The 15,723-nt window shown below is 56.8% G+C and overlaps 1 protein-coding gene across 6 annotated transcripts in view; it reads left to right on the top strand.

The window, feature by feature from the left end:
* The window catches only part of TOM1 (target of myb1 membrane trafficking protein), a 45,148-nt gene extending 30,248 nt beyond the window's left edge, over nt 1–14,900 (top strand). For 3 of the 6 annotated variants that reach the window (XM_009217176.3, XM_021921485.2, XM_031656357.1), the window contains 8 exons: nt 1,125–1,158; nt 1,548–1,641; nt 2,460–2,580; nt 6,842–6,917; nt 11,079–11,132; nt 12,606–12,665; nt 13,846–13,888; nt 13,977–14,900. In XM_009217176.3, coding sequence (XP_009215440.1) covers nt 1,125–1,158; nt 1,548–1,641; nt 2,460–2,580; nt 6,842–6,917; nt 11,079–11,132; nt 12,606–12,665; nt 13,846–13,888; nt 13,977–14,131 — 637 coding nt within the window. In that variant the 3' untranslated portion in view covers nt 14,132–14,900. The remainder of the gene's footprint in view (nt 1–1,124; nt 1,159–1,547; nt 1,642–2,459; nt 2,581–6,841; nt 6,918–11,078; nt 11,133–12,605; nt 12,666–13,845; nt 13,889–13,976) is intronic. The other 3 variants (XM_009217177.3, XM_009217178.4, XM_003905460.5) reach the window with 3 other exon arrangements.
* Nucleotides 14,901–15,723: the final 823 nt, after the last annotated feature.

Genomic DNA, 15,723 nt, shown 5'->3' with positions numbered 1-15,723 from the left:
TCCAGCCTAGGTGACAGAGCAAGACTCCTTCTCAAAAGAAAAAAGGAAAGAGAAGAAGGACTGCTGGGTCTGCAGAAACTGCGTGCCCATCACACCACCTCTGTGTCTATAAAATGAGGCTTGTGGCATAACTGAGAGTCCGTGAAACAGTGCCTATAAAGCACTTAGCAGTCCAGGGTGTCCAATAAATGACACAAGTTACTCCAGCCTCCTCCAGCCCCTTGTTCATTTTTTGTGTCATTCTCCATCAAAAGACACTCACTGATTGATTCTAAAACAGTGGAGAGTAGGGGGTACCCTGCAGGTCACATCTGCCTAGCTTCTCCTGCTCATTGGCCCAGTGGAATGAAAGGCCTCTTCCCTGCCATTTTGGGGTTTGGGCTGTGAGGTGACTGAGGGGCCCCATCTGGTAGCAGCTGGTACTCTCAGATACCCACAGTCGTTAGGCTTAATGTCTGCCGGTGCTTTCAAGTTCGCAGTCACTTATACCTATGTCCTAATTTGGGCTTCACCACTTCTGGGAGGCAGGTGCCTGCAGATTCTAGACAAGAAGACTAAAGTTCAGAAGGAACATAATTTACCCAGGGTCATGTGATAAGTGACAAGGCCACAACTCGAACAGACCCCGGAATAAAGTCTTCTCGATCTACCTCACTGACCCCTAAGTAGCTCCAGAAAGCAAGATTAGAGATACATGTATCTTTCTTACACCCCTGAAGAGAGCCACTAACCCACACACACACAAATATGTAATTGAAACAAGTTTCATGAAACAGCCCTTACCTTTACTGTGTGCCATACATTCCTATTTTCTTTGCTGTTCTATTTGCTTTCTTTGCTGTCCCTATTCCTATTTATTTGTTTCATGCTACTCACAACTAAGGTTGCCTTATAATTGGTCATCCAAATTGGGACACTTTTGCAAGTGAAAGAGGAGCACTGCTAGCTATCCAGGGACAGCAGGCATGAACTGGATCTATCCAGGACACACCAGATGTATCATCACCCTGATCATAACCCAGTGTGTTGATGTTGAGACCCACGGTTTGAAGAGCTCTTCCTGGCCATGCAGCAGGGGCCTGTCTCAGTCTGTCTCCATAACTCGTGTCTTTTCTGTCTTGTAGGTTTGAACGGTTCCGAACAGGCCAGACCACCAAGGTAAAAGGCTTCTTTTCTGTGACTAGATCAAGCCACGTTCATGGGAAGAAGGAGTGTCGTTCTCAACTCCCTCCCCCAGTAAACCAGACAGGGTGGTGCTGTTTTATCCAGGCCTAGAGAGAAATCCCCTTTTAACTTTTTACGCCCCTGTCCCTTTAAGGTAAATAAGGCTCCGCCACCACCTGATGCCCAAGAGTCTCCCCAGCCTCCCAGGGAGTCCAGTTAAGCTGGAGCCAGAGGGGAGGAAGGAAATCCCCTGATGCCCAGTCCTAGCTACTGGAGCCCTGGTGACAGATCCTTGGGCAAAGCCTGCAGGCCCCAATGCTTGGGACAGAAAGGAACGAAGCTGCAGACAGAGGGGATGATCAGGGCATCTCCCTTCCCACTAGGCCCCAAGTGAGGCTGAGCCGGCAGCTGACCTGATCGACATGGGCCCTGAGCCAGCAGCCACCGGCAACCTCTCATCCCAGCTGGCAGGAATGAGTAAGTGTGGTTTGGAGGGCTCCAGCTGAGGGTACATTATGGTACTGTTGGCACCCCTGCAGTTTTTGGGTGTGCCCTTGTTATACACCCACGGCAGAATGTCAGTCTAGACCCCACCTTGCTGGGGTCCCAGGCTGAATCTTGCTGCAAGATGGGACACTCAGGGTAACTGCCCCTGGCAGCCGCACAAGTCCTGGGCCGCCTTGGGTCTCAGAATCCCACCATCCTAGGACTGGCCCTCGACACTGAATGCTCCATGGCTTCCATCATCCACGTGAGCCTGGGCAGGTTCCTTAAACCTCCTGAGCCTCCCTTTCCTCCTCTGAAGCAGGAGTAGGGAGCTCGTGTATGAGAAGCGCTTAGACCGTGCCAGGCCCAGGTTGAGTAGCTGGCCATTGTCACTGTATCACTGTGATAGGTTTTAATATAATTTACTGTCTGCTTCATGCCAAGCCCTAGGAAATCATTAGCATCCCATTTTGAATCACTAATGCTATACTTTTGGAAACATTGGACTACCCATCTGATTACTGTCCTCCTGCCCAGCCACTTCCCCTAGCAGAATCAGTGGTTAGCATTTGCCTGTTCTCTGATGCTCACAGCAGCCCCAGGAGGGATGAGTAAACTAAAGCTGGAAAGAGGAAGCCGCTTGCCCAAGGCCGCACAGCCAGCAGGTGGCCTGCCTCGCACATTCCCCCACCCACATGCTGCTTCCCCAGCACCAAGCCCTGGGCCTGGCAGCAGGCAGCTCAGCAGCAGCTCAGCACGCAAGGACGGCATGTGGATGGGTCCTTCAGGTGGCCTTTTTGTCCCTGCAGACCTGGGCTCCAGCAGTGTGAGAGCTGGCCTGCAGTCTCTGGAGGCCTCTGGTCGACTGGAAGATGAGTTTGACATGTTTGCGCTGACACGGGGCAGCTCACTGGCTGACCAACGGAAAGAGTGAGTGTCCTGGCCCTGCCTTGGTCCCCTGCAGTTTAGGTGGCTCTCTGCTGGGGAAAGCGTCTCTTGGGGTCCTTGAACCCGGCTTGATGGTGGGCACACCATGAGAAAGGGTATACGGTCCCTGCTGCACTCCCCTTAGGATCCCCTAAGTCAGTGCAGCATGGCCTGGGAGCCCTGTGGTCAGCTGACAGACTGCGTTCCTCACAGGCCTTGCTAGGTGGGGGATGGGTACCTAATGACCCACTGTATGCGAGAGTCTTACACAGTCTGATCAGAGGGGGAAACTGAGGCACAGAGAGGGGCAGGGTCGTTTGCCCCAGGTCAAGCAGCTAGTATTTGGCAGCACTAGGTTAGGAGCCTAGGGCTGTCTGGTTTCAAAACACAGTGTCTCCACCCAGCCCCCTCTTCCCTGCACTGTGTATTGCATAGTAAGCCCTCCAGGAGCAGGGAAGTTTCCTGATAAATCCTCAGGGACTTTCAAGTCAAGTCTTTTTCTGTTGTTCCATAGCCACCGTTAATTTCCAGAGAAGATTAAGCAGGTTCTGTCGGCCTTGCCCCAGAACTGGGGCTCTGCCCTTCCCTGTGCACCATGCGTTTTCAGGGGGTGCTTTCAGCAGAATGGGCACGTGGCCTGAGTGTGTCCACCAGGGTCCAACCCCTTGCCAGGACCTGTGAGAGAACTGGCCCCATAGAGGCTTGTAAGAGGAACAGTCTGCTTGATACTTTCTTCAGCCCTTTGCTTGTGACCCCCAGGGCTAAGCTCTGGGCAGCCAGGATTCTTTTTTTTTTTTTTTTTTTGAGACGGAGTCTCGCTCTGTCGCCCAGGCTGGAGTACAGTGGCACGATCTCCCCTCACTGCAGGCTCCGTCTCCCGGGTTCACGCCATTCTCCTGCCTCAGCCTCCTGAGTAGCTGGGATCACAGGCGCCCGCCACCATGCCCAGCTAATTTTTTGTTTTTGTTTTTTTTTGTATATTTAGTAGACACGGGGTTTCACCGTGTTAGCCAGGATGGTCTCGATCTCCTGACCTTGTGATCCACCCACCTCGGCCTCCCAAAGTGCTGGGATTACAGGCGTGAGCCACCGCGCCTGGCTGCCAGGATTCTTTTAGCTAAGGAAAGATCTACATTATGGGATCCTCCCACTGACCCCACTCAGCTCCTTAGAGGTCATTCTGGTGTCTTTTGGAACTTTGTCAATGGGCCTCCAGAGAGCCCAGGGATAACCTCTCCAAACCCACAAATCCAGGTCAAATCTGACAGGCTGCAGCCTGCTGGGTCATTAGGGCTGCCCCAGCTGTTAGCTATGTCGTCTTTAGTCTGGGCAGAGTCCGTACTTTTAAGCCCAGGTACCCTGGGACCAGCAGCTCACAGTTGCCATGGAGTTAGGGTTGCTGCCAAGGCTATCCTGCAGAGGCAAGCTAATGAATGTGGTGCGACTTGCAGCCAGGCAGGTGGCCCGTCCACAGAGGCCCCAGCAGGCGACACTGGTGGCCACACTGGAGAGTCCTGGCGCCTGCCCTGGTCACCAGCCTGGCTGAGGTTTGCTGTTGTACCATCATTCCTCTGGGGAGCAGGCCCTGGGGGACAGGGAAAAGCACACCAGGAGCTTGTCCTCTAGGGCCTGCAGTCACGGGAGTGTGACGTGCACCGGGAGCACCGCTGCGAAGTCAAAGGGCTGTCCTGGAGGGGGCGCCAGGCTCTGTGGACACAGAGAAGGGGGCATGCAACTCTGCAGAGGGCACTCAGGGCTGGACCAGGTGCTGGGTGATAGGAAGGCCATTTCAGGCACTAGGAACAGCATGTGCAAAGGCTCAGAGGCAGGGTGGGAGAGAGGTGCCCTGGCTTCCGCACAGCAGCTGGGAAAGACGCCCTTCACACAGGGAAGGGGGCAGGATGCTGATGGGGCCCACTGGGCTACAAAGAAGCAATTGATTTTATTGTAACATGAGCAGGAGGGAACATGAGCAGGAGGGAGCACAAGAGGGATTTTTTTCTTATCAGATTTTCATCTTTGAAACTGCCTTCAGTTAGGCACAGCTGAAATGACATCATGCACCTTCTCAGGCCATTGGTTCTCCTGCAGGCGCTCCCCAGGGCTTGGTTTCCACCCTGGCAGAAAACATCCCGCAGGCTCAGGCATGGACCTGAGCATCCATTTCCTCTTCCCTTTGTTCTCCTGCCTGGCTGACCCCTTTATGTTTCTGGTGGATCTTCCAGCTCTGGTCACCTGACTGGCCTTTTCTGCCTGCCTGGTGTCCAGCCTGCCCCTCCCTGTACCTGCCTGGCTCCCCACTTCACACCAGCCTGCAATCAGCTCTGCCTTGGCTTGCAGGGAAACCGGCTCCTTATCAGCCGCTGTTTCTGCTCCAGCCTTGACCACAGCTGGCACCATCAGCCTTTCCTGCAGCCAGTCCCGTCCACTCAGTGCCAAGGAGCAGTAGGGCTTCCAGGCAAGCCACAGCAGGGATGCCTTAGCCAGGCCTTCACAGAGGCAGGGGTGTCCTTCCACCCTCTTCGCCAGTGCTGCTGTACACGGAGGCCTTCTCTACAAGGAGCACTTAGACCAGTGTCACCCCAGTGGCCCAGATCCAGCCCCTGCTCACAGCCTCACTGGGACCACCTAAGGAGTGACCCTCCGCCCTCCTGCGCTGGGCGGGGGGCAGCAGGCCCAGGCCCAGGGGCCACCACCCAGTGCAGGAAGCGCAGGCTTCCTCCAGGGGAGTGCTTGGCCCTCTACTGCCACAGGCGTGGCCCTCAGGGACAGCCAGGCTTCAGGGCCATGTGTGGGCAGGAAAGAAAGACAGAGCTGGCAAGGAGCGCTTACGAAGGGCAGATAGTTTTTTTGAGTGAAGGGAAAGCATCGGTTTCTGCGTGTTCCTGGGGCTGGGCGTGCCTTCTTCAGCCTTGCCCACAATGCGCCAAGCATGTCTTGGAGACCGCAACATGCCACCGCCAGACCCTCAGTTAGCAGGTCTTCTCTGGGTCAGAACTGAGCGACCTGATGCCCCACCTCGCCCACCACTGGCTTTAAGGTTGGCTCCAGCAGGGCCCTGCCGTAGTGACTGGCCCACTTGCCATGGATGGAAGCCGTTTAACCAGGGAATGCCCCAGCTAGTGGTCACACTCCACCAGCAAACTCTGCCCCTGGTGGGACGGAACAGACAGCAGCACTCTTCAAAATGACTGCGTGGGAACTGGGGGTCATATTCAGTAAGCCCCTTTCAGTGGCAGCCTACTGCATTCCTGGAAAGCAAGCTGGTACTGCAAGAGTTAAATGTGATGCAGTCCCAGTTCCTGAAGCCTTCGGTGAGACCAGCCCCCGCTTCACTAGGCTTCACTAGCTTCACTAGCATGTCAGGTGGCCTTGTCCATAACAGGAATCGCAGGCCTTCCCCTTTGTGACCAGAATTCTGTGGCTTCTTCGCCTCAAAGCTGGACTGAGCCAGTGCTGAAGTCCTCTCTGCCGGCAGTTCAAGGCGAGAATAACGGGGCTCTTTCCCTGCAATAGGGCTGGGTCCCCAACACCTGCCCTGGACACCCCCACTGCAGCAGCTGGGAAAGACACCACAGCCGCCTCTCCTCCTCAGCCAGCTTCTCCTCTCACTTGGGCTATTCTCTTGCTCCCCAGAAGACGTAACCTCACACACAACATGCCCCTCCTTGCCTCTCCTCATCTGCCCAGCAGCTGCAGGGTCAGCCTCTGCCGCTCCCAGCCCATCAGCCTTGCGTGCCGTCCCAGTTCCTGCCTCCCCACCCTGCCTGGCTGGCTGGCTGGCGTCCCCCAGGGGACATTTAGAAGAGCTGTAACGAAGCCACCTCCCATGCTACTGAGACGGGTGGGGGCAGAGTATGGGTGGTTGTCTTTGTGCTGGTGAGCCAGTGCCAGATAAGATGGCACTGCACCCAGCAGTCTACAGATGTGTTTCAGCAGCAGAATGGAATCCCCTGTTCAAATACAACCTCATACAGAACCACAGTCTATCAAATAGGAAACAAGACCTGCTCAAGAAAGGGTCTGCGGGGATTCTCATGAGCCGAGCGGCACTGGAGCTATTTCTCAGTCTCCTGAGTTTGGCCAATCCTGATCCTCGTCACTTATCAGATCCTAATTTCCAGAGGCAGGAAATGAGACCCTTTCTACCATTTGCAGGGAGGCCTGGAGGCTGGGAGCCCTCAACCTGTGCCCCAACCTGCTCCGTTCTTGCATCAGCCATCAGTAAGGGCAGTATCCGATGGCTGGGTGGTCTCTGTTTCAGGGTAAAATACGAAGCCCCCCAAGCAACAGACGGCCTGGCTGGAGCCCTGGACGCCCGGCAGCAGAGCACTGGCGCGGTAAGCAGAGGGGCCCTCCTGAAGGAGGTGAGGGAATGCTCACCCACTGGGTGCTGTTGTTGGCCAAGCACTGGCCCAGCACATCCACAGGCCCTTCCTCGTTTGGCCCTCAAGTCAGTTCTTTTTGGCTAATGTGGTTATTCCCAGTTTACAGCAGAGGAAACCGCTAGAGAGGCCAGGCCATTTGCCCCAGCTCTCAAGCAAGGATTCAGACCTAAGCCTGACTTGAAACTGGAGACCAGTGGCCCGGGCTCCACATTCCAGCTCTGCCACTTACCAGCTATGTGTCCTTAAGCAAATGATTGGCCTTTCTGACCCTCAGTCTCTTAATCTGTACATTGGGGCTTATCCTAGCACCTCTACATGTTTATAATAGAAGTGTGAGAGGATGCATGTAGGGAGCTTTACATGGAGTTAGAGCCCGTTCCATAGTATTCCTCTCTGCTTCTCAGGAGACTCTTGATTTGCAGGAGTGTGGGCAGAGAGGAATAGAAGAGCAGACCCTAAAGCGGCGGGGAGAAATGCAAGGGTGCTGTTTGAATTCCGTTTAGTTCCTTGACTGTGTGTTGAGTGACAGCCACTTGTCCAGCACCAAGCACACTTTGTGGGTGACCCCCACACCCTTTGGCAAGACCTCCAAGAACCATTCTCTCATGCATTTCAACGTGTATCTGGATGCCTTTCAGGCCGTGTGAGAATTTCTGCTCCAGCAAGTGAGCAGACAGAGCAGGTCCTATGGGAGACGGTTAGAAACAGCAGGACCTGGGTGTCCCGGGGAATGAGGGTGGCAGACCCGGGGCTGAGGAGGCTCAAGGCAGCATGGGGACTTCTGAGGCCAGTGTGGGGTTGTGGGTAGGAAATGAAGCTCTAGGGGTATATCAGGGACCAGGGGACCTCAGGGCAGCTAGGAGTCCTGTGGATAGCATCCTAAGTGAGGTGCAGGCCGCAGGGAAGTCTTGAGCACAGGAGGGACTTGACTTGCAATCTAAAAGATCAGGATGGAAGCTCGGAAAGCAGGGAGAGCCGAGCACAGTGGCTCACACCTGGAATCCCAGCACTTTGGGAGGCCGAGGTGGGCAGATCACTTGAGGTCAGGAGTTCAAGACCAACCTGAGCAACATGGTGAAACCCCATCTTTACAAAATATTTAAAAATTAGCCAGGCATGGTGGCGCACACCTTTAGTCCCAGCTACTCAGGAGGCTGAGGTGGGAGGATCTCTTGAGCCCAGGAGGTGGAGGTTGCAGTGAGCTGAGACTGCACTACTGCACTCCAGCCTGGGCAATGGAGTGAGACCCTGTATCAAGAAAAGAAGGAGGCCGGGCACGGTGGCTCAAGCCTGTAATCCCAGCACTTTGGGAGGCCGAGACGGGCGGATCACGAGGTCAGGAGTTCGAGACCATCCTGGCTAACACGGTGAAACCCCGTCTCTACTAAAAAATACAAAAAACTAGCCGGGTGAGGTGGTGGGCGCCTGTAGTCCCAGCTGCTCGGGAGGCTGAGGCAGGAGAATGGCGTAAAAACCCGGGAGGCGGAGCTTGCAATGAGCTGAGATCCGGCCACTGCACTCCAGCCTGGGCGACACAGCGAGACTCCGTCTCAAAAAAAAAAAAAAAAAGAAAAGAAGGAAAGCAGGGAGGGAGGAGTTGTGGAAACCATCCAGGCCAGTCCACTGTGGGTAAAGTCCTTGTGACTCCCAAGGGCACTCTGTCTCCGCTCCTGGGTCTCCCAGCATCTCAGGAACCATTCCCAAGTCAGAACAGGGCAAGGTAGGGGACACGGGTTAGCCACCTGGGCCTCTTGTGCAGAGGTTGACTCTACCACCCAGTGGGCAGCAAGAGAATCCGGTACCTTCCATGTGTGGTGTGTGACCTGCCACCAAGCAGAGCACGTTGCACACCCGTGTCACATCCACTGCACACACCAGAGCCTCGTCCTTTTTTGGGTGTGAGCCATCATTTGCTGAGCCTGTGCTCCGGGCCAGGCCTGCACTAAGCACTTTGCATCCCCTCTCTTAGCGAGTCAAACCCTTAGGGTATGTTATTATCCCATTTTACAGATGAGAAAACTGAGTTCCAGGGAGAGGTTAAGTGAAACCACCAGTGTGATGTCCTCAGCATGGTGCCTGGCACACAGTATAGTATTATGGCACTTAAGCTTTACAGTACCGCCATGTCCTGGTCCCTTTACAGATGAGAAAACTGAGGCTGAGGACTGGGAGATACCTGCCCAGAGTACAGGTGTTGTTCTGCCTGGCTTCTAAGCCACACTGGTAACCTTAGAGCTGTGAAAAGCCCTAAGTGCAAAGGAGAGTGAGTGGAGGTGTGTGTCTCCGTCCTCAGCCTCAGGCTTCCAGTGTGTCGGGATTCATCAGAACTGACATGCTGGGAGCCTGCCGTAGGAGCTCTCCTCTCAGGCCACCTGGCCTCTTGTGGTCAGAGGTTGACTTCGCCCAGTGGGCAGCAATCCCAGCCAGTCCGCTCCCGCTGTAGCCCAGAGACAGGGTTCACTTCCCCAAGGGTGCACAGCAATTCAGGCATGACTAGAACTAGCGCCCAGGTGTCCTGGCTCCCACACCACCTTGCAACCCGCCCACAGAGAGAAGACACACCACGTAACTCCACTGGCAGCAAAGAGAAGCTGAGAAACCGGTTAGCACTCACTTCTCTCTGATAACCTGGGAGATTTAAGCCATTTCTGCCAAATCAGGGTATGATTTCTTAAAACTGTGAGCAAATGTCTGCTCCTGGGGTGCTAGAGTCTGGCTGGTGGTAAGGCCTTCACCCACTAAACCGTGAGAACATGATTCCCAACAGCAAAGTACAAAACGGCATCAAAACCAGGCGTGGTGGCCTGTACCTGTAGTCCCAGCTACTCGGGAGGCTGAAGCGGGAGGATCACTTAAGCCAGGAGTTCGAAGTTATCATGAGCTGTGATTGTACCACTGCACTCCAGCCTGGGCAACATAGTGAGACTCTATTTCAAAAAAAAGAAACAGAATCAAGTGCCAATTGTGGGCAGCCCATGTTCGCGCCCTGGGATTCCGAGCAGGACTCACAAGTCGTGTGACGAGGTGGTGGTGCATGCTGTGTGCCAGGTTTTAGTTCCTTCACTCCCTGACGTGCCCGCTGTGTGCCGTGTGCCATGTGCCAGGCCCCATGCTGGTCTGAGTAGGTTGGGCCAGCCAGGCACAGGGCGATGGGCTGGGAGCAGGACTCTCGTCTCCCTCCACTCTGGGGCCCTAGGAAACTGCTTGTGTGCCATGGATGAATGTGAGAAGATTGGATAAACTGATGTTTCTAAAACCTGAGTGCCCATCAGACCCCACTGGGAGCCTCCAGACCATCTGACAACCGCCTGCCCTGCTGTCCTGGGGTCGCTGAGGCCCAGCCTCTGGGATCTTTGTGGAGAGAGTTGAGAAGCTTTGTTTAGTTTGCCGTCAGCTCTGCCCCAGCCTACCCAGGGCGCTGGCATCCCAGAGCTGTTGTGGTTCACCCCCCCCCGGTGGGTACCGCAATGCCTGCCTCATCCCTCTGCACCGGCCGCCACATCCACCACACAGACCTCCACACACCACACCTCCACTCATACACCTACACACACCCCTACACACTCATACACCTAGACACGCCTACACACACACCACACACATCTATACCCACCACACACCCCTAACACACACCACACACATCTATACCCACCACACACACAATCACACACACATCTATACCCACCACACACCTACACACACCACACCTCCACTCATACACCTACACACACACCCCTACACACACCACCTCCACCTACACATACACACCTACACTCATACACCTACACACACACTTACACTCATACACCTACATACACACCCCTACGCACACCTACACATAGACATACCTACACAGTCATACACTGACACACCTACACACCTCCTACACACACACCTACACAATGATACACTGACACACCTACACACACCGACACACCTACACACCCCCCTACACACATACACCGACACACCTAAACACACACCCCTACACACGTCTCCCAAAGTGGCAGCAGGCCTCCTGACCCGAAAGGCGCACCCCTGTTAGAAGCTGCGCCCTCCAGTGGCCCTGGCATTACTGGCCCTCCACCATCAGCGTGACTCTCTCTCACCCAGATGGGAGGCGGCTGTGAGAAGAGCCTCAGTGACTGGATGGTGAGACAAGGCATGGTGAGCAGGGGCCAGGCCTGGCCGCCCGGAAAGCTGGGGTTGCTCGCAGGGCTCCTGCCAGGCGTGGGCGTGGGGCACTGTGCTGCTGTCCAAGGGAGTGGGACCCAGGAGAAGACCCAGAGGAGCGAAGAGGGGCAGCTGAGGGCCCTGCGGCGCCCCAGGGCTCAGGCTGTTCCCGGGTTGGCCCGGCCAGCCCAGCTTCCGCAGCTCCTCTGTGCCCAGTTCCCACTCTTGAGTCTCGGGCAAGGGCAAGGTAGCCCCTCTGGCAGCTAAGAGGCGATGGGGATAGCGGAGCGGGAGAGGGAGCCGGTGTGGGCAGCTGGGCGCTGGCTGCTGCCACTGCTGCTGGGAAGTCGGCTCCTGCCTTCTCTCTGGGCTCTGCTCCTGCCTAGGGGGTCCTCAGGTGCTGGGTGACGGAGCTTGGAAACCAAACTGGCCTGGTTGGGGAAAGACTGTCTTTTCTAAAGTAGCTAACTAGTAACTAGTGCTATTAGTGCCATTACTGATTAATTGTAAATAGGAACTGGCCTATTGGTTTCTTGAGCATCTCCTCCATGCCAGGCCCTGTGCTAAGCTTTTGACATCCCATTTCATCCTCACAGCCACCTGGACGGTAAGTACTGCTGCTAGCCTCACCCTAAGGACGAGGGAAATCAGGCGCAGAGAGTTAAGTAACCCGCCCAAAGTCACACTGTGTTAAGGGGTGAGCCAGATCCAGTTTTTTCTGAGTCTGAAGCCTGTGCCCATGACCTCCAACTGGAGTCTGCCACCGCAGAAGCCGTTAGAGGAGAAAGCCTCCAACTCCTGCCCCTGTGTGGGAGCCATCGTGGCACAGCCCATGTCTTTGTGGCCCAAAGTGAAATGTCCCCATCTGTAATGCCGCCTCTCTGGGTCTACCCACCTGGCCTTGTCTGGTCAACTTGGCACCTCTGCTCTCAGGCCCTGCTATGCCCCCTTCTATCGTGAAGTCTGCGTCTGCAGAGGCAGCAGGGAATGGAACCTGGGGACCCCTGGCCCACTAACCATGTCCCCACCCCAGCCTTCATGGCTGGAGAAAACGCCTGGGGTCCGTCCCTGGGCTTGGTGTGTCTTTTGTCAGATGCTCCTGAGAACCTTCGGCATAGCCCCTGCCCCAGGCTGTTGCCCAAAGCCCCTCCTCCAGCCTAGAACGCTTACCCGCAGGGTGTGTCAGAACTGGGGTTCCTCTCCTCAAGGGGAGGGAGCTCCCTCTGACCCCTGGCCCTGCTCCAGCTGCTGGGAGCCCTGTCCCCTGCTTAGTTTCCTGGCTCTGCACCTCCCTCACCCACAGCCTGGCACAACGGGCCCAGTGGTGGGTCCGGGCAGCTAGGCAGCTGAGGCTGGGCTGGGAGGCTGCCCAGGGCCACTCAGCTGCCGGGCGCTGAGCTAGCACGTCTTCCACCTTGTCACCCAGGGCACTGCCCTCCCTGCCTCACCCTCTGCCCTTCCTTCCAGATCCCAGTCACCCAGGCCTGCCTCATGGAGGACATCGAGCAGTGGCTGTCCACTGACGTGGTACGTTGGGGCCCAGTCAGCTGGACGCAAAGGCTCAGGCCCACTCCTCACCCACACAGCAGGAGGACCCGTTGTTCTCACCACGAAATGACCCACGGGGCCAGGGTATTCTTGTATAGCATATAGCACCCTGAGAGCAGAGGGGCACACTTAAAGTCCCCATCTCCTGCCACCTACCCACCTTGTGTTTGGCACGCCCCCTCCCCCAGAGAAGGCCTGGCCACAGTAGCCTCTCAGCTGCTTCCCAGAGCCTGCTCCCAAGGTGAGGTGCCAGTGGGTGTCAGCCCACCTTAGGGATGTCGGGGCAGGCTAGAGAGGCTAACTGAGGAAGCTTCACGGCGCCAGGCTCTTACCTGCAGTAGCTCAGGAGACTCCAGCCACTTGCAGAGAGAACCCATCCCCACCCTGTTTACCGATCAGAAGACTGATAAGCAGCTGTCCTCTAAAGGGAAGTACCCGGGAGGAGGAGGGCGGGTGCCAGTCATGGGGACCCCAAGCCCTGCCACCCTCTCAGGGTGCAGAAGAGTTAGGGCCAGACCCAGCTTCTCTATCCAGGGCTCCTACCCCAGCATCTGCCGTCCCCTCTCTGGGCACCAAGGCCCACATGGGCGCCTGGGCACTTCAGGCCCAGAAGCCGCCTTCTGCAGGTGAAGAGACCGTTTCTGCCCAGGACTAAGCCACAGGGCACGGACTAAGGCTTTCTGTCTGGTGGCAGAAGCCTCACCCCTCCCTCGTTTGCAGTGTTAGCATGAATGGCCCTCAGCCTCTGGGTGTCAGCCTTTGCCCCCGGGGGTGAGGACCATCCACCCCTTGTGACCCTCCCAAGGAAAGGAATCAACACTCATCAAGGACCCGCTGGGCACCAGGTGCTGGGCTTGGCGTGTGGCATATTATATCATTTCAGCTTCCCAGCAACCCTCCAAGTTAGCTTCAGCCCCCACCCCGCCCCCATTTTACAGAAGGAAAAACAAGGCTCAGGAAGTCAGGTGCCACCCAAGGAGGGCCCACGGCTCAGGGAGGAGCCCAGGTCCAGGTCCTGGGACCTGGGTGGCGGGGGCGTGCAGAGACTGCTGGGACCCAATGCTCAGGTTCAGCAGGGCCGGAGCTGTGGCCCCACTGCCCCAGGCTGACTGTGCTGGGGGCCCCGCTAACCTCTGCCTCCTTTCTTCTGCCTTCCCAGGGGAATGATGCGGAAGAGCCTAAGGGGGTCACCAGCGAAGGTAGTAGTCCCCGCCCCTGCCCGCCCGTTCCTTTCCCCAGGGCTCTGGCCTCAGAGCCCACCCTCACCCTCACCCTCACCCCTTCCTCTAGAATTTGACAAATTCCTGGAAGAACGGGCCAAAGCCGCGGATCGATTGCCCAACCTCTCCAGCCCCTCAGCTGAGGGGCCCCCGGGTCCCCCACCTGGCCCAGCACCCCGGAAGAAGACCCAGGAGAAAGATGATGACATGCTGTTTGCCTTATGAGTGTGGGGTCTGGCACCCTGCAGCCCAGGTCCCCACTGCCCTCACACCCTTAGGCTGGGACCTCCCTCCCTCCTCTGGTGTCAAGGCTGCTTTGGGGGTGGCTCGTTACCCCCTTTTTCTCCTCTTTGAAGATGGAGCTGCCTCAGCTGCGGCTGGGGGTGTGGAGGCAGTGGGATGAACTGGGGACAGGTCTGCACTGCAGTGGGATCTGGCTGCTCCGCTTCCTATCCCACCCCAGCTGACCATGAGACTTTGCTGAGAAGTGGAGGCCCCAGGACAGGCTGGCTGGCTGGCTGACCCAGTGTGACTCTCCTTCACTGAGTGATACCCTGCTCCGGGCCCATGCCCCGTGGAGCCCTTCAGAGCCCACACTGCCAGTCGAGGCCTGGCTGGAAGCTGGCCACAGTGGAAATTGTGCCGAGCCTGCTGTCCATTCCCCGCTCTGCTGCGTGGGGCCCCATGGCTTTGGCTGGCCATCAAGGGCAGGGTGTGGAGGTGTGGAGACCCTCTGAGGAGCTGCGGCGGCCCAGGTACGAAGCTTCAACTCTGCATGCAGTGGGCGAGATCTCACCAGCCCCAGGCTGCAGGTGAGGCTTCAGGGGCCGCTGGGGCCCCACTGCCCCTCCACTGCCTTGTCCTCCATCCTTCCTCTGTTCCTTCTGGCCAGGCACCACAGCACTGGGGCTCACCTCTTGGTTGATCCTCTTGTACTGCGAGGGGTGCCTTTTGTGTCCCCAATTAAAGGTAGAAAACCACCCTGCTAGCAGCACTGTCGAGTCTCCCGGTGAGAAATGACTTCTTGGCCTCACAGAGGCAGCGACTACTTTGGGCTGGGCTGGGGGCCACCCGAGAGGTGAGCATCTGTAGGTGGTGCAGGTGGAAGGACAGGAGCAAGCACCCAGCTACACTACACAGGTGCTGCACCTCCCACCTCACATGGCAGGCTCCAGCCACCGCCCCTGCCCGGAGGATGCATGCCCTCCCTAGCTGACATCCCTCCCTCCTCGAGGCACTTCACGCTGCTGTCCCGTGAGGCCAGCTTCTGCCCTGCACAGAGCACACAAATCACAAGGGCTGGGGCCTGTGTGGACTGCGTGGGCATGTGGGGTACACAGGCCACAGGAGGAAGCTGGCCTTCCGAGGCCAGGTGCCAGGCGCTGCCTGGGGCTACACACTGGCTCGTATCATCACAACAGCCTGGGAGAAGCAAAGTGAGCATCCTCGATGTATACACGTGAAGTCGACGACTCCATGAGCCAATCAAACCGCCCAGCTCACAGGAGGAAGCTCTTGCAGTTGTTTGTCATGTGCCAGCACTTCCTCGTGCAGAAGCGCATCCTGCCCATTTTCCAGGCACCGAGGCTAAGTTGGGAAGACATGGCACACATTTCCAGACGCTGGGCCCCAGGTCAGGTGCTGGGGGTCAGCTCTTACCTCCATGGCAGCTCAAGAGCCCCAGGTCTTGGGGTGCCACCTTTTCAGGTGTGGGATCTCTAGGCCAAACTCCCCGGGAGTCACTGCCGAGGCATGTTGGAGCCTCCTGGCCCAGGACACGGTTGGGGAATGGAGGGGGCTGGTGTGGGGCCGAAGCA

The sequence above is a fragment of the Papio anubis genome, chromosome 16 (assembly GCF_008728515.1).
Source record: "Papio anubis isolate 15944 chromosome 16, Panubis1.0, whole genome shotgun sequence".
Lineage (NCBI taxonomy): Eukaryota > Metazoa > Chordata > Mammalia > Primates > Cercopithecidae > Papio > Papio anubis.
Note: the sequence above shows the minus strand (reverse complement) of the source record. Positions and strands in the feature narration are given on the sequence as shown.